Here is a 25686-nt window from a genome sequence, read left to right on the forward strand (position 1 = left end):
GGGGGGGGGGGGGGGGGGGTGATTTAATGAGGAACTAACATCAACTCTTGACGACAGCAGAGTAACAAATTTAAGTTTGGTATACCAAGTTTTTTGAAAGTTCTCTGCAGTAGAATCATTGGAGAATGTATAGAACATTTACCATAATTATAATTCAAAATATCTATTTAACAATAAGGCAAAGAAGAATATAAAACAATAAGAAAAGCATAGCCCTTACATTCAAGGTTTTATAATCTTGTCTAGTGTATGTGTTATAACCAGACTAAGCTCCTGTATTCCTAAGTACAACAGCAAATACATATTTGATGTATATATGCTAATAATAATTAGAGATGTAGTTGAAGTTCAAAACATTCAGATGGAGGGAATGTCCGGAGGAGAGGCCAGCAATCAGTGACAGGAGTGGAAGTAAACAGAATTGAACCTCTGGCTTTAAATAATTTAGTCAAATTGTGATAACCAGTATAGGATAAAATAATTTTAGCTAATTTTAATTGATTCTCACATTGAAGTCATGTGCATGCAGATGGCCTCAGGAAAGAATGTTATTACTAGTATATATTACACAATCTTTTCATTTGATCTTAATTTCTCCAATGTCTCTCTTTCTCTCTCTCTCTCTCTCTCTCTCTCTCTCTCTCTCTCTCTTTCTCTCTCTCTATCTCTCTCTTACATTAACTTGGGGGTTTTCAAGGTTTTCGACCTCATCATTACTGATAGTCTGAGGCTGGGTAATTTTTTGGAGCTTGTCTAGTTCATTATGGGATGTTTCTCAGCATTCCTGGCCTCTACCTACTAAATTGCAATAGCCCTTCTCCTCACCTTCCCACCCTCTGCAGTTATTACTATGAAAAATATCTCCGATTGGGCAAAATCAGTCATGGTTGAGAGCCACTCCTTAGATTATTATTCAGAAAGTCTTTTTTGAGAAGCTAATGCAATGTAGTCAGTAGGTTTGTCAAGTGAATAGAAGAAACTGATTCATCTAGAGTAATAGGGCTTTTGTAGGAAGAGAAAACTAACAGCAAAGAATTAATTATTAAAAGCAAAGGAGAGAAAAACATCAAAACTAAAGTTGGTCTTGAAAAACATAGAATCAAGTTAAATTAATACAATTTTTTATGTCACTTACTCTTTTCAAGTGTCGGGGCACCCTGTTTAGGATGTCTAAATAGTGTGGTGAAGGCCTGGGGTGGTGTGGGGGTAGAGAGAATTAATGGTGGGACATCTATAATACTTCCAACAATAAAGATAAATTTAAAGTAATAATGATAAAATAAGACAGAAGGGCTATCAATAGAAGATTTCTATTCTGACTGGTACTTCCTTTCCTGAGCTTACAGCTCAGCAGTTCTATTTTCTCTTTCTTTGAACTAATAAATCCCAAGAAGGTATTTTATATTCCCTCACCTCAGGTTTACTTCTGGGACTTCTTGGCTCACTGGTGTTGCCCAAAGAAAAGGTTATCTCACAAAATTAAGGAAAACGAATGTCAACAGAGGAAGGGAACTGGGATACATTGCCCCAAAATGCATAGAAAGATGCATTTGTCTTTTAATCAAAATACTTGCTGAATAAATCTTTCTCACAGCGTGTAATCTTCTTTACCCTCCGTGGTTTCCCTTCTGATGCTTGCATTGTCTCACCCAACCGGAAGGGAGACTGTCAGGACATCGGGCTCTTATGTTGTTCCGCCCACAATTTTCTCTTACACATTTTATCACCATCGTTTTCCTTCCCCCCCTTTCATCTTTCTTTTCTGTTGTGTGCTTCATAACTGCCTAAAGTAATGGCTATGACATTGCCAAAAAAGAATCTGCAAATACTCAAGGAGATAGAAAAGTTGATTCCCTTGCAGTGGTCGGCAAACTGTGGCTCACAAGCCACATGCGGCTCTTTGGCCCCTTGAGTGTGGCTCTTCCACAAAATACTGACTTCTTCGCATGGGCCACAAAGTTTCCATCGCACTGTACATGAGCGCCCACACGTGGTATTTTGTGGAAGAGCCACACTCAAGGGGCCAAAGAGCCGCATGTGGCTCACCAGCTGCAGTTTGCCAACCACTGCCTTAAAGGAATTTCAATCAGAGTTTCTTCCAAATTTTTGCCTCTGAAATAATTCAAGCTCAAACTTAGTGAAAGATCATGAAAAAGTTCTTAGTACTTACACACACTTAGTGAAAGTGGTTGAACCAAGGAAATCTATAGTGCCATGCACATTGTATAATAATGAATAGAATATCTAAGTGAATGTGTTCTAGTGATTAAACTTTAGGGGTATATTAAATTTTTTTTGGCTGGCCAACATTTATTTTATATTTTCAATTAGTAACATCCAAATTATCCCTAGCTATAGATGGTAAATTTGACAAAATTGTATATGTTTAAGATGTCCAATATGATGATTTAATATACACACACACACACACACACATACATACAATTACCACAATCAAATTAGTTAACACGTCTATCAATTCACATGGTGATTGCAGTGTGTGTGTAGAACATTTAAGATTTATTTTCTTAGCAGATTTCAAGTACACAATGCAGTATTATTAACTATAGTTACCGTGGTATACATTAGATTCTCAGAATTTATTCATCTTATAACTGAAAGTTTGTACCTTTGACCAGCATCTCCTCATTTCCCATACTCCCAGCATCTGAGAGCCACCATTCTACTCTGTTTCTAGGCGTTCTACTTCTTAACATTCTGCATATAAATAAGATCATACAGTGCTTGTCTTTGTCTGGCTTATTTCTCTTAGCAGAATGCCCCCCCCCCAGGTTCATTGGATAGCTATAGTGTAAATACATATTTATCTAGATGTTTCTATAATTGATGACTTTAGAGATTTTTAATAACTGCTAAAATAATATTAAAATATTTTACTGCATTCTTCTGGAGTTTATAAAATGTATACATATAATATTTTATATAGCTTATAAGTATTGCTATAAATTACAACACTGATTCTTACATTAGTTTTCCCAATACATAAGGAAATAATAGCTTTTTAAAAGATTTCCAAAGCACAAATTGTTCCTAATGGTGTAATACTTTTATGCCGGGGCCTAACCTTCTTGGATCATTTTCTAAAGTGCCAGGAGAAAAGTAGGCAAGCTACAGAACATAAATCTCTTCCTTTACAGTGAGTTGAAAATAACCTTTACTTGTTCAGTACTGCAAAAAGGGATCATAGCTAATGTGGTCATTTATTAACAACATGAAAACAGCTACCGGAAAGGTGATATCGTTTAAGATTACTTTCCTTTAAAAATATTAAATTTAGAGCTGTTAGCTCCTCTGATTCTAGAGATGAACTCTGTTTGTTGGTGGCTCACCAGGGTGTAATTCCGAGCCCTGGCACTGTAGGATAGAGAAGCATAATCTGCCATTAGCCCTGTTCTCTGTTGACCTAGCACATTTTTTTTTCTCTTGATTCTAGCTCTCCCAGTTCAGGAATGGTGGGAAAGAGACTAGTAGGAGAGAAAGTAAATGAGTAGCAGCAGGATAGGGGTAAAACCTTGGGGCTAACTCTCTTGTCTCTCTGATCACAGGGCAAGCAATAAGCAGCCTGTTTTAAATTCTCACTAAGATAATGCAGATTACTCATTCATTTACTCAACCAACACAGATATATTGTGCATTGGTGATGCACTCCCTGTGCTAGTAGATTGGTGTTAATTAGTTATAATTAGGGATAGTACAAAGCAGCAATATTAGAGTGTCCATGATAAGTAGCTTGTAGATCAGTTGTCATATATTTGATCCTAATTGGAATGCATGAGAGAAGTTCACTTAAGTAATACATCCGAATACATATGTAATTTGAATCTATTTTTTTTTTTTTTTTTTTTCAGAATGATTAGCCACTTATTCCTCGTTATACCTAGTTTGCAAAGGGTCATTCTTGAAATAGTGACAAGTGTTATACTTCTCATTAAAGGTGTGATGATTGCCCAGCCAGCGTGGCTCAGTTGGTTGAGTGTTGATCTAGGAACCAGGAGGTCAAGGTTAGATTCCGGTCAGGGCACATGCCGGGGGTTGCCAGCTTGATCCCCAGTTGGGGGCATGCAGGCAGCAGCTGATCAATGATTCTCTCTCATCATTGATGTTTCTATCTCTCTCCCTCTCCCTTCCTCTCTGAAATCAATAAAAATATATATTTTTAAATAATAATAAAGGTGTGATGATTGAGGGGGTAAGATTCTAATATATTGATAATGAAATGTATTAAATATTTACTATTGCTTACGTTGCAAAACCTATCATCTATGAGTTATATGGCAGTCATCTCTCCAACTGCATCTTTTGCAGTGAATGCTAGATAGCTTCTAATGCATGATAAAACTTGTTTTCCTTTTGCAGAAATAAGCACCATTGCTTACATTAAATCTAAAATAAAAACATTTATTTAATGTAAGTTAGAGTAATATCATTGCCAGTTTTATACTTAAGAATAAAAAATGTATATTTTGTTTATGGCAGTTTCTATTATTTCACAAGGTATTTATATATTTGTTCACTTTTGTGAAATCGATAATGTGTGTGAAGTCTTTGTAAACATGAACAGGTCAGTTGTTCCAATAAAATTAGCAGAATGCAATACTTTAGTGTCTATTAAATCAAATAAAATGAATTATCAGACCATACTAATTAAAAGAAATAGCAATAAAACATTATGTCTGAAGCATCATTATGGATTTTGTGGTATCAGGCATGTCACTTAGGAATTACTTTTTGATTTAAGTTGTTTCCATTGAGTCATAAAAAAATAAAGTACAATAAGTATTTACTCCAGTGCATTTTTTCTAATAAGTAACCACTAATAAAAATGTATTATTTCTTATAGGCAATACAGCTAAGGTATATATTGAGATTCAGGATGAAAATGATCATCCCCCAGTGTTTCAGAAAAAGTTCTACATTGGAGGTGTATCTGAAGATGCAAGGATGTTTGATTCTGTGCTCAAAGTTAAGGTATGAACAAATTTATTAAGATACAGAACTAAAGTAAAAGCAAAGACCTTAAATTTTGCAAATAAATTAGAACCAATTTTTCATATAAACTAAAACCATGTATGCATTAACTGAGTACTTATTCTGGTTTAAACAAAGTCTTTAACTTGGAGATATATTAGTTTAATTAGCCAAACTAAATACAGATTAATTAGGAGGCAAATACTAAGCACGTTTTTGCATTTTATTTTTACTACCAAAAAAAATTACAATATTTATGTTTTACATTGAATAAGATATTAAAATGCATGTTTTTTCTTCATAGATTTTTAATTGTCATTTTCTAATAGAAGAAATAATGTAATAAATTCTGAAATTATATTTCTGCAATAATTTTTAAATTTCACAATGCTACTTATATAAATGTAAAATAACACTGCTAATTTTTGTACTTTACTAAAAGTTTAAAAAACTTGGGTATGTCAGGAAAAATTACTTAGAATTTAAAAAATACAATGTCTAAAACTAAAGTTGATAATTTTCCATTTTTCCTAATTATCAACTATGTTTAAAAATTTTTTAATGGTTGGCAGTACATGAACTCACAGTAGTTTAATTACTAAGAAATAAATTTATAAATATTACCTTGCACTGGGGAAAATGTTTAGAAACTATAACATTTTAGATTCTCCATTTCAGGTTTTTTTTATTTTTTTCTGGAAGTTCTTAGTAAACCAATTTTTAAAAAATAGCCATTAACATACACACATTAAAATTAAAATTCCCTGAACAAATCCAGCTGATTGCCTATAGTTTTACACATGAATAGTTTGCCTTTATTCCCCTATTACCAGGAGGACCACAGCTGCTTCAAGGGCCAGAGAGGGAGGCAGGGCCGGACTGGCAGCGGCCATGGCTGCTGCGGGGCCCGGGGAGCAAGGCAGGTCCTGACCGGCTGCTCAGGGGTGGGCGGCCCTGCGCGATTTTGGATCATGCGATGGCGTTCTAGTCCAATATAAAGGGATTAATCTGCATGTGTACAGGGTTGGGAGTGGAAACTAGTAGCAGTGTTAGCAGACACAAATAGAAACCAACTAATGCATTCCTTTCCAGGCAAGATTTGATAATGGCTTGAAACATGATAGTAGGCAGAGGAAATAGTGAGAAGGGAGTCAAATGATAGCCAAAAGAATTTGCTGATGGATTCTATGTGAGACACTAGAGAAAATAAAAGAAAAAAGAATGACAGGTTTTTGTTCTGAATAGGTCCCCATTGCTCCCCCATGACTAGGGTGGCAGAATCAAGAGTGCATTTTTGGAGATTATATGTTGGTGAGGTTTTCTCAATATGCAAGCATAGTTCTTAACTAGGCAGTTGGAGAAATCATTGGCCAGGATGAAATTACCTAGAAAATGGGTGTAGATAGAAAAATCCAAAGACTATTTCCTGGGTACTCAGCACTTAGAGATCAGGTAGAGACCCATCAAAGGATACTGAGAATTCACTAGGAAAATGCAGAACCCATTCATCATGTAAAGAACAAGTGTGTTAAGAGAGGGAGTGGTCACCTGTCACATGCTCCTGTGAATAGAATGTCCCCATGGGTTTTTACATGACCACATATGATATTAATAATATATTGTAGTGGAGAAAAAAAACAATAAGCCAAATGCTAAAATATTCCATTGATAAAGGGGATCATTAAAGAGGTCTGTGGAAGGCTGTAGAAGATAATTTAGTGGGTGATATAATCTGATGATGGCATTTGCTTCAGAGGAATTGGTAGAAGTGGCAAAGGGAATGGAGTAATATTCTAGAAGAAGCAATCGAGAGACAGAAAGATACCATCTATCTACTGCTAAGCTCTGTATTAGGTAAAATATGTGAGCCACTGTTTGAGAAGCTGTAGAAAGCAGTGTCTTCTATGGGAGAGAGATGCTGGGCGAGAGGAATCAGAAAGCCACAGTAGTACTTAGGGGATGTTGATGATGATGGTCTATGAATTCCAGAGGATCCTAGAGAAGGAACGTTTGGCGGTAGAGGTTAAGGTGAGGTGGGAAACTGAGTCATATAAGGATGTGTAAAGGGCTACATAAGAAGAAATATCTGGGTGATGAGCAGTGTCTTTGAGTGGACACATGGATTTCTGAATAAAGAGTGATGAGTAAACAGTATGGGATAGAATGTTTCTCTAGTATTAGTGAACCTCTGCAGACCTTCTTCCCTTCAATTGATCCGTGGGTTTCTCAGGCTGGAAAAGGGGTGTTTCCCAGGAAAGCAATTTCATGCAAAAAAATATTCTATTTAAGTTGGAAGAGAGATAAAATTTTAGCAATGTATTGATGCAAGTATATGCTATAATAATTCAATTAGGAAACCACAAATCGCCATGTGAATTCTAAGGAAGGAGACATTTCAATTGGTAAAAAAAAAAACATGAAAGGTTTCCTAGAGGGAAAAGAATTTGCAAGGCACAGGAAGGTAGTTAGATTTTCACAGTGAATGTTAAATGAGGAGGATAGTCTAAGCAGAAGAAAACACAGGAGCCAAACAGGCAAGAAACAATGCGCAGTGTGTTTGTGGAACAGTGATAAGAGGCAGGTACCTTAGGAGGTGATGAGAGTAATCAATCTTTGAATGGTGAACATTTTTAAGTTCTGTCTTTAGCCTTGAAGCCTGTGTTCTTCCCCTTTCCAAATTGAATCAGAGTGAAAGTGAGTTAAGCAGACCTCAGTTCATACTTAGAGCAGCAAAAATCTTATTGGAAACAGCACTGAATCTGGGCCAGCCAAGCCCTGGTGTTTGATGGAAAGATGATTTAAAAAATAGGGAAGCAGCCCAGGATTATAAAAGAGGTTTTTGTGCCACTTACTATGTCATATTGGGGTAAGGTAATATTTCATCTACCATACATGCAAGTTAATTTTTCCTTTTTTTTAGGTTAGCATGAAATGCATAATGGTAAATTTTAAATTTGTATTATATATAGGAAGGGAAAGAGGAGACATATTATAGAATTGACTAAAAGATGAGACTGACATATCAATGAATAAAACTATTTTTATTAGCTTAAAATATGGATAGTGATTAAGGGCATTATTAAGAATATGTTTGGGGAAAAGGCAGCGCAAGGAGAGCATTATTAAAATGAATTATTCATTAAGTGAGAGTAAAAGATAGTTATTTATGTATGCTCTGAGGTGACACCTCTAATATGCTTAGAGACTTGAAAGTGTGAGAAATAGCTCACCTGCCCGAATTTCAAATGACGGACTGGGAAACAGAAGCATGGTGAAAATGAGACTTTTGATAACACCCTCATGAGTGGGCACCCATTGTACAGGAACGCATGTGAGGCAGGGAACATAGCCTATTTATTTAGTCCCTCCTCTGGTACCTCATTGGCTGAGTACTATTTGATCACCTGTTTTCTAATAGGTTGCCTAGATCGTGCTGTCTCCCATTGGGTTACTTAAAAAAATAAAAAGGCTTGGGCCTTTTCTAGTTGCCTCCACCTCCCTTTGTCTCTAGGGGAATCATCCTTGGACATGTGCTATCAGCCACATGTATACAGCTCTCACCCTCTCCCCACCCCCACATCCTGTTTGCTCTGAGGAAATTCAGTAACCACCTGGCCACATGCTCTTTGTTTTCTATGAAGATGAATCATAGAGGCATGCTTCCTACAAAAGTTCATTTGGAAAATATTGTATCCCCAGTGTGTGCTGAAAATACAAAGGCACACAAAACAGGCTGTGACTGTGCCCTATGGAGTTAACATTCCAGTACACTAGACCCAAAAGAGTAAATAAGTAAGGCTTTTACTTATGAAGATCTGTAGACATCTGGTTTCAGGCTCAAAAATTTGAATGTTCATGTCATGATAGAGTAATTCTTGGGTGTTGTCTAAAGGACATAGAACAAAATAATTAACTTGGAAATATCCTCTATATTTACTATTGTTTTATGTTGATATCTCACGACTGAACCCACCAAATTTTCATTGTGGTGTTAACGTAAAAAAACCATTGAAACCTGTAAAGAATTTTTGTGAGTTTATTTGAGCCAAACTGTCGACATATGCCGGGAAGCAGAACCTCAACGAATTGAGATAGTGCTCCGGAGAATGGCAGGGTTACATCCGTATTTATACATGAAATTCATTGGTGACAGATTTAAGGAGGTGGGATTAAGCGAAGGGGGGGGGGAACCCCTGGGATTGGATAAAAAGTAAAATGATGGACACATACTTAGGTGGGTGCAGGAACAATGACACATACTTAGGTGGTTGCAGGAACAATTAACATGATGATGAAGGAATTTGTGGTATCTGTCCTGGGGCCCAGCACACCTGGTTGTGCCCCAGGGGCTCCAGATAAAGGGAAGTCACAAGTCACCCAGACATTTCAAGGATATGTATTCATAGATGCAAAAAGACAGGCTCAGTTAAGGTAAAGGTTGACCTTGTCAGTGAAGATACTGGCCCAGGACGTAACTGCCCACCATAACTGCTTTTAGTCAAAGTTTAATTTCAGACCATCCTTCGTGGTTACCCTAGGTCTCCGAGTCTGCAAGACCGCCATGCAGGCCTTCCCTGAGCTTGTCAGGTCAGCATGTGGCCCCTTTCGTCCACAGTGGGAAGGAGAAAAATCTCAAATGTACAATTTATCTGTCTATTAACAGATGAAAGGATGAACAAAACAATGGAATATTATTTAGTCTTTAAAAAAATTTTACATGCTACAACATGGATAAAACTTGAAGGCATTATGCTAAGTGAAATAAGTCAGACACAGACATAGAAATACTATATGATGCCACTTGTATGAGGTTCCTAAAATAGTCAAATTCATAGAGACAGAAAATAGAATCATGGTTGCCAGGGACTATGGGATGGGAGAATTGAGGAGTTACTGTTTAGTGGGTATGAAATTTCAATTTGGGAAGATGAAAAAGTTTAAACATGAGTGGTGATGATGATTATAGCACAATGTGAATGTGCTTAATGTAATTGTATTGTGCACTTCAAAATGGTTAAAATGGTAAATATTATGTGATATATATTTTAGCACATTAAAAGAAAACTACCAAAGGTGTGGGGTGGGCATCACTAATATTGATTGAACATGAAAACTATTCTTTTCAACGCTGTTATTCTGCAATAGTATTCATTCTTCTTAAGTTGGTTTGAATGTGAATCTCACATTCAGATTCAGAAGTATTTGTGTTACTCTATTTATATTTCCTGATTGTGTAACTGTGGTCTTTAACACTTATTCCCCAACACATCATGAGTGATATCAGTATCAGTTGCAACAGTTTGGCAGTGATGCTCACTGTGGGCTGTACCGCTCCTTCTCAGCCTACAAAGAGTACATGTCAGAATCCCCAGAAAATTCTGATCTACCCTTCTTTGGGGGCAGGCCACTAGTTGAATATCATTATGCTAATGAAAAAATGACTGATAAATTTTATTTTATCAGAATAATAAATAGACTATTATGACAAAGATCCTATAAATGATTAAAAGACAAGCAATAAGCAAAAAGGAAATATTTACAACATATATTTTTATTTTTACAACATATATTTTTTAAAGTCCAATAAACGGTATCCAGAGTAGAGAAAGAACTTTTTAAAAAGCAACTACTTGTCCAATAAAAACTAAGTTGAAAAGTCATGTATGTTTGTCACATTACTCATAATTTTCTGTGTGAGATAAGAAAAGTAAGCTAATCCTTTGAACATTAACTTTTTTTGTTCCTCGTGGGCCTTTGAAAACTATTAATGAATATACCTTACTAGTGATAATAGCTACCATTTATTTGTCAATATTATTTCTCTGAGAACTATGAAAAACCCTTACTTATTTTAGCTTACAGAATTTGTTTAAATGAACAAGCAAGCAAACAAGTAAATAAAACACCTATTCACAATTGTTCCTTCTTGTATTCTTGTAAAAATGAAGATTTGTAAGGTTGAGTAACTTTCCAAGTATCACTCAGCCAGCAAAGACAGAATTCAAAGTTGGGTTTACCTTTATTCAAGGCCTATGCTTGTAATCTCTAGATTATGCTGCTGCCCAGGGAGAGTGAGGAGGAGGATCTTGGCAGAAGTAGAATGCGGGCAAAAAATAACAGAACTTATTAAATTTGTATGAAAAAATTAGGACATAATTAACAAGGCAACAAACTGATTTTTAAAATGAAATGTGCTCCGTGAATTATGATCTCCTCTATTAAGATAGCAAGTCAGATCTGGTTTTAGAAACACCTTTCAATTTATTATCCAACTTTTCCAGTTTATTACATGTCAATATTTATTACTACAACGAATAGCCTAATTTCATGAAAATATAGGGAGATGTAAAATAAGAACAAGATTAATTTTGAAAACTTCTGAATTATGAAGATAAGTTTCCAGAAAGTAATGCAATAAAGATTAATCTCTTCTTCTACAAATTGTAAAAATGAAAAACTCGGTGTCAGAAAAGTTGACTGGATGTCTACAAAAAGTCAAAAAAAAAAACTATAAACATTGCATTCTTGAGTTATTAAAGAAGCCAGATTTAAATTTATGGACTAAAAGAAAATAATATTTTGAAAAATATCAAGAAATGGGTGGAGAGTTCTCACAGATTTTAATATTTTACTACATTTTTAAAACAAGAATGACATGATGACAAGAGGTTTTAGATGACGATGTTGAGAGAAAAAGCCAAAGTCACAGAGGATGCAATTTTCTCTCATGGCAAAAAGTATAGAAACATGCGAGGTTAACAATGCAGAGAGCAATATAATTTGCTCCTATGCCTGCTGATATGAGCCTGATGGAAAACAATTTCAGCACATTCATGGGGATGTAGTATTGTGTCCCCAGTGTAGCATCTTTTATTATGCCTGGCTCATGCCTGGCTCATGTCCAAATGGTACTAATAGCAAACTCTTACCTTGTGTTTACACTATCGAGGAGGAAGAGATTTTTCTCCTCCTTTTTAGGTTCTTCCGGCTGGTATAAAATTTAAATTGACATGGGGCAGATTAACAGGAGGAAGTTAAATTTAATTACATACAAATGTAAGGAAGTCTCATAGAAATGAAATCTAAAGAAAAATGACCAAAGCAGTTTTTATGTTATTTATTTATTTTAAATATATCTTATTGATTTTTTACAGAGAGGAAGGGAGAGGGATAGAGAGTTAGAAACATCGATGAGAGAGAAACATCCATCAGCTGCCTCCTGCACACCCCCTACTGGAGATGTGCCCGCAACCAAGGTACATGCCCTTGACTGGAATCAAACCTGGGACCTTTCAGTCTGCAGGCCGACGCTCTATCCACTGAGCCAAACCGATTAGGGCTTTATATTACTTAGACAAAGAGGATTTAACAGAAAAAAAGAAACAGGTTTGGGCGCTTACTTAGTAAGAAATAAGTAGAGTTAGTGTTTGGGAGAGTAAATTAGTAAAAAGTAACAGGGTTTGTTTGTTTATACAGGCTTCCCAGTCCTGAATTCTCTCTCTACTGATAGGGGTGTGTCTCTTTCCTCAGGGTGCAGGGAGGGTACCTTTCACATGGAAGATTTATTTCCGCTTTCAGAGGGATGGAGGACAATCAGGGTGACCTTTTTAAGTAACTTTAATTCAATATAATCAATATGCCACTTTGGCATATTTTGGGGGTGGCCTGCCCTGAGCTGTAACAACATGCTAGATAGTCTTAAACACTTCTCAGGAATTAATTTATTTTTTCCCCTCAGAAATCCTATGAGGTAGTTACTATTATTATTCTGTTTATGAATGAGTCACAGAAATAGTACACCTTATGTCTAATTTGGCACTTAAACACATTATACTGTTATCATATATCTATGTGCCCATTTTTTCCTGCTAGAATTCAAATTTCATCTAGGCAGGCACAATGGTTCCCCACATTTAATGACATTATGAATATATTGTGCAACATTGGTGTTCATTTAAAATTTTATTTGTTCATTTATTTTTTACATAACTCCATGTCTTTTAACCTGTTTAATCAATAATTTCCATGTAATATTTGAATGAATAATTGATTTTCAGATAAGTAAAATACTCTCTTGATTAAACTCCCTTGGGCCTGATTACAACATTAAGCGTAACATGACTCATCATTTCTCTGGAAATTTCCCTTCTTGTCAATATTTGGAGCTTACATTGGATGATATCTTTATGAATGTTACGTATCTATTACAGTTTTCCATACATTTAGTCCCACTGGAGAAAGCTATGTCAAGAAAATTGTTGTTTTCTGACAACTGGTGTATTTTTGTTTTATGGTTACAGACTATGTTAAAGTTACTAATATTTTCCTTTTGGTCTACTGGAGCTCAAAATCAAATATCTGACTCATCTTTCACAATTTTAGAAGTTGAATGCAATACACATGTAGTATGATAACTTTCTCTCTGGTTTCTGCTTTAGTCTCTGCCTTCTTTCCCTTTAACTATTTCTATATTATTATATCTGATGTATTCTTAGAAAAGATTTCGTATCTATTCTGTGGTGTATATGCAAACAAATGACTGTGCGTTTTAAGCCTACATTTTCTCCCTGTACAAGTTGAGAGCTGTGAAGTATCATCACCAGTTTCTAACACGTAACATTTGTCTTTATTGGTCTAAAGAAGTACAAAATTATGTTTGTTTGTTGGTTTGTTTTTGTTATTAGTATGAATAGACAATCTCCAAGTCTATCTTTATAGGCACAAATGAAGTATTCAGATAAAATAATTCTGCATATTTATTTTACTCTATTTCTTTAACTCTTCCCCTTCTCTACACAAATGAGTCTTTTTTTAATATATTTTATTGATTTTTTACAGAGAGGAAGGGAGAGGGATAGAGAGTTAGAAACATCAATGAGAGAGGAACATCAATCAGCTGCCTCCTGCACACTCCCCACTCGGGATGTGCCCGCAACCAAGGTACATGCCCTTGACCGGAATCGAACCTGGGACCCTTGAGTCCGCAGGCTGACGCTCTATCCGCTCAGCCAAACCGGTCAGGGCCAAATGAGTCTTTTTATTGTCACAGAGAAAAAGCTAAAAGCATCATATTCACATATTAGTAATTCAATTTATATTTATTGGTTTGGATGTAATTTAATTAAGAATGCCTTAAATTTTATTGCTTAAAATAGACATAGGCCTACTCTTTTCCAGTCTAAATATGTCTGGAAAATGAGGAAAGTTTAGGTCCTTAAAAACAAATGAGAAGTGGCTCGCATAAGTAGAAATTTTCTTAAAAATATAAATTATGAGAACTTTTTAATGGGTTTTAAGCCATTGAACATGATAAATTAAGAAAAATAGGTTATTTTGGTGAATGGCCTAATAATTTGGCCTTTCCTAAATTCATTGGTGGCTCATATATTTCAAAGTCTGGTCATACTCTAGTGTGGCTCTTCCACAAAATACCACGTGTGTGCACGCATGTACAGTGCGATTGAAACTTCATGGCCCATGCGCAGAAGTCAGTATTTTGTGGAAGAGCCACACTCAAGGGGCCAAAGAGCCGCATGTGGCTCGTGAGCCACAGTTTGCCAACCACTGCTCTAGTGGGATTAGAAATGTATTTAATGCTTGCGTGTCTTTCTGATGACTAAATGTCTAACATTCCAGAGTATGAACGTGGAATATCTCCTTTTCAGTCAAACCTGCATTACTTTGTAGGAGATTTTATATGTTGTAGAGCAGTGTTGGTGGTGTGTACTCTCCTATGTTTCAAGGACTGTATCTTCCATCATCTGGTAGAGATCTGCCTGGAATAGTAACATTCAGTTTAAAAATCTCAAAACTTTTCTGAAATTAAGGACTGTGTTGCAAGACACAATCCCAAAGATAATTCAGGCAAATAAGAATTACATTTGTCTGAAAATGTCCTGTAATTTCTTAAACGTCCATTTAGCTTTGCTTTGAATTGGCCCAACACAGGAGACATATAACACCAATCTTAAACAAAAATGATTTAAATGAGCTTTTCCAACAGGTTTTATTCCTATTTCTCTAAGTATATTTTAATATTGAACTGCCTATTAATATTGCCAATACAAAGAATAAAGTGCTAGGTTGCTTTAAAATACCCTGTATATTATGAAGAAAATTTAATTCCAAATAAATCATAAGAATGGGTTACTCCCCCTACTAGTTCTAATTAATGAAAACCAGTAAGCCTGGAACAAGATTATGTACATAACAAAAATATAATTTATATTGTTTAGTTCATAAGTCTCTGTACATCTGAAAATTGCAAAGAGACTTTTTCTTTTCAAAAATAGATACAGAAATTTCTGGATTCACAAAAAAATAACAAACACGTGCTAATGAATAGAAATAATAAAATTCTAAACTATAGATCTCTCTACATCCAGTAGATCCTAAAACTTGATGTGGTAGCTATACTAGTTTTTGTAAACCTGTATCTCTTTTGTATATTTTTCATTTTATTTGTTCCCAGAATTTTTTTCCCTAGGTAGTCATGGCCCTTTATTGTCCCAGCAATCTATAAAAAGACCAGCTCAATGAGGTTCATAGTAATGTGAAATATTTTATTACCACCTGAAGCCAATAGACCCTAACATATGCCATAACCTAATATCAAAGATCTTCCCAGTATACAATGAACTCTAATAAATTGATGAATGAAAAAAAAAGTCCAAATAAAGATAACAATAAGACTGGAAGAGGCACTTCATAAAGAGGATATAAAAATTGGCCATTCAATTTTATTAAAACTAAGGAATTCTAAATCATAATAAACCATCAGAAGGGCTAAAATTTTAAAAGACAGATAAGAAAAATTTCAAACCAATTAGAGGTCTCAGATATTGCTGATGGGGTGTAAATTAGTACATTTTGGAGAACAGTTTGAGATCATCTATTAAGTGTGAACATAGGCATATCCACTTACTCAGAACTTTTACTCTTAAGTATTTACCCAACAGAATGCACTCACATGCTCACAAAAACATGTACAAAACATCCACTATTTGTAGACATGTACACTATTTGTAATATAAAAAGCTAAAAACAACCTAAATGTCCATCACCAGTACGTAGAATACTGTACTGATGTATATTTGTACAGTGGAATTCTACAGAACAATGAAAAGTAATGTTATTGCTACATGCAATGACATAGATGGAACTCAGAAATATGATGTGAGCCCTAACTGGTTTGGCTCAGTGGATAGAGCGTTGGCCTGTGGACTGAAAGGTCCCATGTTTGATTCAGGTCACGGGCATGTACATTTGTTGCGGGCACATCCCCAGTGGGAGGTGTGCAAGAGGCAGCTGATCAATGTTTCTCTCTCATCCATGTTTCTAACTCTCTATCCCTCTCCCTTCCTCTCTGTAAAAAATCAATAAAATATATTTTTTTTAAAAAAGAAAAGAATTATAATGTGAGCAAATGAATTCAGGAAAAAAATATAAATTTCCTAAGTCCATTTATGTAATGTTCCAAAATAGGAAACCTAATCTAATCAATCAGAATAGTTCTTATTTGGGAGAGAAGACTAAAACTGCTCTATTCCTTGATCTAGTTACTTCCAGAGATATAATTTAAAAAATAAAAAAAAGTCTTAAAAATGTTTCTAAAACTCTAAATACATATAAACAAAGGGAATTTTATTCAAATTTTGGTGATTTTAAACTATTCTTGGAAGATATAATAAAATAATTCTGACAAAAATAGAGGAGTTCATATTTTTCTTTTAATCTTCTCTTTAGTCAATATTAAGGAATTATCTCTTTCTAATGCTTAGTGAAACTGTGTCACATTGTTCTCTTATGATTTCTAGCAAGAAAGCATGTTTTGGGGAAATGGGGCACTCTACTATTGGTGGCAGTGACTGAGAGATGACAGTAAGATGGGGTTGGTAGAAGGAATACACCTTAGGATGAACAACCACATGCATTTATCTGGTTCTGACTTTCAAAATCCAGAGTTGTAAGCCAGAATGATGAGGTTTTGAGCTAAAAAGACTGTAATCATGTTCACAGGTCAGAAACAGATTGGAAAATGCTATTGGGGCACATGAGCACCGGGCTTTCTGCTGTTTCATGCTGTAGAGCAATCACAAGGAGCAGTAAGTGAAAGGGAACAGATTGAAGTCTTAGAAGAGCCAAGTGGAAGAAGGAATTGGGCCCTCCGCAGAGAAGAGGCATCACAGAGCAATGTGCCTTTCAAACACAGAGCACACCCACTGCAGGACTGAGCGACATCTGCCCTGGGCAAGGAGTCCCCTTTGAGGAAGAGGCTCTTTGTGGGTTGACTCTTTGGGTTAGAGCAACAATCTGACTGTGAGATGAGGCTGAGACCAAATGTGCAAACAAATAAGAAGAGCACATCTGTAGGCAGGCAATGAAAGGCGGCTCCTGCTCCTTCTGTCATGATGGAAATTACTAAGGGAAGTAAGGAGCTTTTCATTTAAGTCGATATTGATTAAAGCTTAATCATATGTTAGGAATATGCTAAATCCAAGATCATGATAAATAAGGTCAATGAATACAAAGCAGAAAGGCCCTAAAAACAATGGTGTAATATTGAAATCTATATCTGTCTCCTTTCCAAAAGCATCATGATGAAGACAAACCTAGATTTTAACTTTTAACCGCGAATGGGCTGGGTAACTTTAGACAAGTTTCTTAAATTCTGTAAGCATCAGGCCTAGAAGTGATGACAATACTGTCTCATGACGTTCTTATGAACAGAAATGAGAAACAACTCCTATGAAGCACTGAGCACAGTGCCTGGCTCCCTGAAATCATTTAATAAATTTTCAGTCATTGTTAGTTATTTTATCGGAATAATTCTTTTTACATATAATAGTAATCTCAGACTCAAAATGTTCTTAATTCAGCATGTGTAGTACATGTAAAGTATTAAAAAGACAATTTTATTGGATGTTCAGGTATTTTGTCATTGCCTTTGAAACCAAATTGTGGGCCTATCTTTTTAGAACTCACCTTTTGTATCAACATAGAATATTAATTTTTATTCTTAATGGAAAAATAAGAGTTAGTTTATAAGAAAAGTTAGGAAACTTTTTGCCCTAGCCAGTTTGGCTTGGTGGATAGAGCATCAGCCTGCAGACTGAAGGGTCTCAGGTTCGATTCCGGCCAAGGGCACATACCTGGGTTGTGGGCTCGATCCCCAGTAGTGGGTGTGCAGGAGGCAGCCAATCAATGATTCTCTCTCATCATTGATGTTTCTAGCTCTCTCTCCCTCTCCCTTCCTCTCTAAAATCAATAAAAATATATTTAAGAAAAAAAGAAACTTTTAATAAAAATATTGATATAAGAAAAAATAAAAATAATAATAATAAAGTATACACCCCCATAAAAAGAAGTTTCCTCCATTATGTAATGACTAGGAAAAAAAAGAAACTTTTAATAAGAATGTTGATATAAGAAAAAGAAAAATAATAATAATAAAGTATTCACCCCATAAAAAGAAGTTTCCTCCATTATGTAATGACTAGGCAAATTCTCCTTGAAATACTTTTGAGTGTACTATTTCCACTGAATATTGTTCCATTGAGAGATAATCAATGTAACTATTTCAACTTGCATATTTTAAAATGATATAGTTCTCTTAGAGCAGCAATGATCCAAATGATACGTATGAAACATGTTTATACGTTTTAAGTGAGTGGTATTATCTTAACACTGTTATGAGTATTTTTGTCCATAGTCTCTTTGTAAATAATTATTAATGGCTTGGTATTTCTCTTTCAGGAAGCTGTAAGAAATTTAAGAAAAATATAGTCTCTATATATACAGGTGTGAGGTTCTGAGAAAGAAACCCTAAAAGCACAGCTAGGAGAAATCTCATCTTTCAGGTAGTACCAGCATCAACTTATCCAAAGAGGATTTTTTAAAATACTTTTTTAAAAAAATGATATATTGGGGCTTGCGGTCCTTATCATGCTGTACCATAGCAAACCATAAAATTAAATAAGGCTATCTTTTAGTAATTAATTTATGTCTGAGGGAAAATATCTTGAGGTTCTCTTAAATAAAAAAAAAATCAACAAGCCAGTAAAATTTCATAAATAGGTTTTTTCAGAACAAATTCTACTAAAGCTATCTATAAAAAGGCCAGCAATTTAAGAATGTAGACAAGATTCCGTAATTCTCCTATTACAGATAAATATGGTAAGAAAAATGCTATTTTTCAAAGAAAAATTATTAATAGAAAGTTCTGAACCGTAGAAAAATGTATCAAGATTATAAAAGAAATTATCTGTAAAAACAGTGAAAAATGAAGCAGTTCCTTCCTTGGCTTTAATGTATCACAGCATGACACATAATCTTTTCTGGCACCTCCTGAGAATATTAATGTTATGTTATGTTAATAATCATAATGAAAATTAGGGATAACTAATGAGAAAAGGAAAAGAACACAATGAAGATGTGTAATCTCACCTACATTTATAAGGATTTGATTAGCATGAAATCCAATTAAAACATTGAATTCTCTTTCAACGTGTCATTGAATGGAGCAGCACCACTAGGATGGGATATAAACAATTCTGTTTCCCGCCACTGTTTGTTTTCTGCTTTGTCCAAATGAGAGATGTAGCGATGACGCTACGTGACTTAATTTAATTCCTACTGGACTCTGATAGTATCTGCAAAAACTGAGAAAAAAATGAGAAATATTAAATTGCAGTTTTTAATGAAATCTATCAGTTCAATGCAGGCATCATCTCACTGTGAACCAACCAACCTAGGAATAATCTTTAGCCTACCACACACTTCTTGGTACAGTTTATTGGAAAGTCTGACGTGGGCCTGGAATTCAGAATTGAGGTTTGCTCTCTGTGTGATATGAGGTCATTTACCAAATCATCTGCGTTACAGAAATGACATCTACAGAATGGCTTTTGTTCTTTCTACCTGGCAGAGTTAAGAAAAGTAAATGATACTCTATTCATAAAGTGTTTGACACAATGCAGGACACAGAATACACACTCAGATTACCTCTTTTCTTTTTCCAGATTTGTCTTGAACGTAATCTTCTATTCATTATCTTCTATCTACTTTTTTAGGTGCTGACATCCAATCTGCATTTAATCATCATGATCACTGTCAATGCCAGTTCTTCATTGGCTAAATAACTGTAGATCAGAGCAGGTTGGCCAAAGAAAGGCAATTAGGTTAAAGAAGGTTGGCCAACACTTTTTTTTTTTCCAAAACAAGCAAACATTTGCAATTTTATTAAATATAAATGTTATCAAGCTTTGGATAATTTTTGCATTCTGTGGGGTGGTTTGATTATTACAGTTTTAAAGTTCTATTCTTACTATTGTGTGTTGTTTGAAATAGAAATATACTCTTCTGTTTGAAATAAACAAAAAGCTCAATGCCTACTCCATAGCTGAAAGTAGTATGGAGCCATAAAGATTGTATAATCCTGAATACAAAAAAATGTGTTTTGTGTGTGTGTGTGTATGTATGTGTGTGTGTATGTATATACACTTTGTATGTACATTATAAATGTAAAAGGATATATTATATACAATATATAATGTAAATATATTAATAATGACTATAAATTGATATAATTATAGTTTGTTAATTTGTATTTTCTGATATTTCTCTAATAAGCAGGATGTAATGAAATCATTATACAAGACTATTGGCTGAACCTATTTTGGTAATCATTTCACAATATTTGTAAATCAAACCATCTACAGGAAGCTTCAAACTTGTACAGTGATAGATGTCAACTATTTCTCAATAAAACTAGAAACAAAAGAGTATTGGCCATTTAAATTGTTACCACTTTTCATCTTTACAATACCACAGAGCAAGAATAATTGGAAACTATTAAGAAATTTTAAAAGAAAAAATATTTTAATATTTTTCAAATATAGATTAATACATTTTTATGATTCATCTTTGACTCTCAACAATAAAAAAAATTGGAATATGAATATTTTTCATATTATCTCAAGATGGAATTGTAATAATGGCCACTCTGCTTTAATATTTTTAGAATTTTTATCCAACAAAATATTATTTCATAAGATTTTTAGTTTAGCGTTAAAGCTATTTCTTCTCAGCAAACTTGTTAAATGATGTGTTTAGACATAAAATATATTGTTACAAAATAGAAAAATATAAATGTATATATGTACACACACACACACACACACACACACAGAAAGAGAGAGTACTAAAACACCACCAATTTAAATGAAGGACATTGTGAAGAACAACTTTTTCAATTTATGTGTATTCAAGGAGACAGATTTTATTGTCCCATGTGCAAATAGCACCATTCCAATCGGTAAACACAGCCTTCCTTACAATTAGTGTCACATTAACAATGAAAGGCTTTTCTGTTGTGATCATAAGTTCTATTGTAGCACTTAATTTTCAATACAGTTTTGAAAGTTCTCAATTTATTTTCCAAAGTAAAAGGTTTGTAAATTGAATTTTATTTTCCTTCGACTTAATATACTTTTACAAAGCTATGATAAAAGTTTAGTTTTTGTTTGTTTGATTGTTCTGCAGTGAAGCTTTTTGTTTGTACTTTTTAAGCTCCTACTAGATATGCAATAAAGCTTTGTTAGAGAGACTGCATAGAAAATTAAACATTCAGCTTTAATTTTCAAGTGCATTGCTATCCATTTCCCTTGACTTCCTATTAAACTTAGAAACTGAAGGATAAGCAGGCTTCTTATACATTATTCATATTCTAGACCTTTTCGCAATAACAAAAAAAATGCCATTATCTTTTAACATTACATCTACTTCAAAATTGTAAAAGTAGATGTAATGTTAAAAGATATTAAATCTGTTTATGAAGCAAGGTGGTACAAATTTATCAACAAATGAAGGACGCACTGTGTTAAATAATCCAATAATGGGGAACAAAAGTAAGCTTTAAAATGTTTATGTTCAAGGGGATTTTTAAAAAACACGTTATATATTCCACTGAAATTTAATGTTTTTTTTTTAATCCTCACTCCAGGATATGTTCTTATTGATTTGAGGGAAAGGGAAAGGGAAAGGGAGAGGGAGGGAGGGAAAGAGAGAGAGAGAGATTAACATCGATCCGTTGCCTCCCATATCCCCTGACCTGGGATTAAACCTGAAATCTTTTTGTTGCATGGGATGATGGTCTGACCTACTGGGCCAACAGGCCATCCTAAATTTAATTTTTTAAAATAGATTTTATTAGTCACTCTGGAAACCAAGGAACAATAAATATAAAAGATGAGACAAGAATAATTAAAATTTAAAATGAATACAAGCTTAATTTTGCTTTATAAATGTTGTATTCTTAAAAATATTAAATCAGTTTATCCCAGGTTAAATAACCTGTTCAGTTCAATATATTAAAATACAATTGTCTTCTCTATTTTAAGTTTTGGGATTCTAAAATACATGTAAGCTGTGCAGTCTTTGTCATATGTTGTATACATAATAGCTATTTGATTTGTATTCTTAGATATTTCAGCACTTTCTTGATAAAACATTTCAAGAATGATATTTAAACCTCTGATAAGCATTTTATTTAGTAATACTAGAGGCCTGGTGCAAGAAATTCATGCATGGCAGGGGGGCGGTCCCTCAGCCCGGCCTGCGCCCTCTCGCAATCTGGAACCCTTCCGGTAGGGTCCCTAGGCCTGGCCAGCAATCAGGACCTATTGGGGCTTTCCTTCTCCTGGCTGCCGGCAGCTGGTCCCACCCCCGCCGCTGCCACTGCTTGCCATCTGTGTGGCGCTCCCCCCCTCCCCCCACCACCAGTCGCCTCCCGCTGCGGGCGACAGGCATGGGGTGCGATCATTTGTCTGGCCTGGGCCTCCCTCTGCTGAGCGATTGCTGGCCGGCCCCGCACACCCGCCAAAGCACCGCTGGCCTGGTAGCCTTGGCCGCCCTCTTTGGGGCAATTGATTACAGGGCTCTGCAATCAATCGCCCAGCAGAGGGAGGCCCTGCCCACCTGGCCGGGGCTCCAGGATCAATCACCACACAGATGGTGGCCTGGGCCTCCCTCTTTGAGGTAATCGTGGGGCGATGGTGGGGCCCCCCAACCAATCGCATTGCACCCGCCTTGGCTGGCCTGGCGCCAGTGTGTGTCATAGCGTGGTCCTTTGGAAGGTCGTCCAGACAGTCATTCTGCTGTTGGGTCTTTCGGTCAATTTGCATATTATGCTTTTATTATTATAGATAAGAACAAAAATTCCCTATTAGATACTTTTGCTTTGCTATCAGTAAAAAAAATATATATAGCATTCATTAAAAACACATTAATAAATATACTTTCTCAGTGACAGGTTGATGTTTTCAATAAAGATTTGTTAGCTACATTTCATGTGCAAGCAGTGGCCACTGAGGATGATGAAACACAAAGATGGATTAGAAATAGTCCTGCTCCCAGTGAATTTACAGTGAAGTACAAAAAGTAGCAAGTGATAAGTGTCTTTAAATGGGCCACATGTGATAAGAAATGGAAGCGATTAGACAGCTACAAAGTACTCAAAGAGAAGATGGCAGCAACATAGTCACAACAATAATTGATTATTTTGTGCCAAGCACTGCATTTTACACATCAGTGAATATTCCCAGCCACCCTATTCAGCATGTCCTGTTTTTCTCATTTTATAGATGAGGAACGAAGCCCTAGAGAATTATTTGCCCAAGCTCATATAGCTAATAAGTCATAGAATTGATCTCACATCTGTCACTTATAAATATTGGTCTCTAATATTTCTTCTACTGGCATTTAAGCCATACATTATTTGACCATTTACTAGGCATGATACTATAGTAAAAAAACATGAAAAATAAAAAAAATTGTATGGAGACACATAAATATTATAATATGCCAAGGTAAATGGTATAGCAAAATATATATCTGTATACATCTATATCTATATACATATATATATATCTGTATATATATGTTTAAAAATACATATATATGTATATCTATATATCTCTATCTATCTACCTATCTATTTATCTATATCTGTAAAATATGATACTGAAAACATGCCATGGAAACAGCATTCATTAGGAGTGCCAGGAGAGCCTTCAGAAAAGTAGTCATTAAAACTAAGGATTGATTTCTTTAGTCAATATTATAAATATTCAGAGAGAGAGAGAGAGAGAGAGAGAGAGAGTGTGTGTGTGTGTGTGTGTGCCCAGTGTTGTGTGTCTGTGTGTGTGCGTGTGCACACATGCCACAGTACAATTTAGATGAACATCATTTGACCAGCAGTCAAGGAACATTTTAAGGTAGAAGAATCCAAGTGTGCAATTGATGGGAATTACTAAAGAACATAGATTGTTCAGAGAAAATGACACTAGCTCATGTGTTTTGGGGGCACAGAAATAAATGTCAGACAAGAAGTTGGAATATTAAAACTGGGAATACAGAAGGCTTGCTGATGGACTGCAAGTAGGGAACGAGGATGGAGATAAAACAGTTGAAGCGGATACTGAGAAATTTAGCTCAGTTCAATCCATAGGTGATGACACCCTTAGCAGACAGAAAGAATACAGAAGATGGGCAAGGGTGGGAGCTGAGAAGAAAAAAGTGAAATTTTGTTTGGCTTGATTGAATGTAATGTAACTAAGTAAGAACAAGAGAGGTAAAAATAATGAATATGTAACTTAATTTGCTTTAAATGCTGAAGGATTTAGGATTTATAACTATAAAATTATGGCAACATATAAATTTCTTAAACATTTTAATAATTAAGCTTGTAGTAAAAATCCCTAACAGTTTTATTCAAAATCAACATTGAAAATTAATTTACTCTTCATATAGAGGGCTCAAATTGTACATGAGTTTTCCTTTGTTACTATGTCTGTTGAATAGAGCACAGTTTACATATTTTCCACATGAAGGAAAACTTAGAACAAATAATTTCTGAGTCCATTTTAAAATATCAATAAGGAAATATATGATTAGTCATTATATTAGCAATAATAAGGGGGGAAGCACATATTTTTGAGGTAATAATATTTATTTTCCAAAATACTTTGCAAGGGAAAGAAAATAAACAAAAGATTTCTTCTGAAATGCACGTTTTTCTTATTTTGAATTCTCATGCCTTCTGTAACAATATTTCAGTATATAGCTTTAAAAATAATAAAAGATTTTTCTATTCTTCAGATCAGTTTCTTTAATTTTCAAATACATATTACCTCATGATATTTGACACCACTCTATATTAAGAATAAACTTAATTTTAATTAATTCTTAATGCTGGAAAATTCTAGCTATAATTAAATAATAATAAACCTCCTGTAAAAGTCTATAATTCAAACTATGTCGCATGTCTCTACTTACCATTACTAAATTGTTTCTACACCAAGTTATATTTTACTCATTAGAATATTTCTAAATTAAATGAGATTTTAACTATACAAATACTAAAGAACATATTGAAATGCAGAATTATTACTACTTTACAATATTTTTTAATATTCTTATGAAAATATCAAACACTAAGCTTTCTTATTTAAACTGTTTCCTTTCTCTCATTGTTTCTGCTGTCTTGAATTGTCTTATAAATAGATCAATCTACCTGAAATTTTCCTTATTTTTATGTTATAATGTGTTGGACATATTGTCTTTTAGGGTTTTAAAATGAAGGTTTCTTTGTAGTTACTAAAGACATAAGGACCAGTTAATTTAGGAAGCAAAAACTCT

At 34.7% G+C, this 25686-nt stretch overlaps 1 protein-coding gene across 1 annotated transcript in view; it reads left to right on the forward strand.

Annotated features, from left to right (window-relative positions):
• PCDH15 (protocadherin-related 15) overlaps positions 1-25686 on the forward strand; it is a 567795-nt gene that overhangs the window by 480368 nt on the left and 61741 nt on the right. The window contains exon 26 of the mRNA XM_014547486.1: positions 4862-4989. Within this exon, the coding sequence (XP_014402972.1) occupies positions 4862-4989 (128 nt within the window). The remainder of the gene's footprint in view (positions 1-4861; positions 4990-25686) is intronic.

Source organism: Myotis brandtii, unplaced genomic scaffold, assembly GCF_000412655.1.
Source record: "Myotis brandtii unplaced genomic scaffold, ASM41265v1 scaffold475, whole genome shotgun sequence".
Classification (NCBI taxonomy): domain Eukaryota; kingdom Metazoa; phylum Chordata; class Mammalia; order Chiroptera; family Vespertilionidae; genus Myotis; species Myotis brandtii.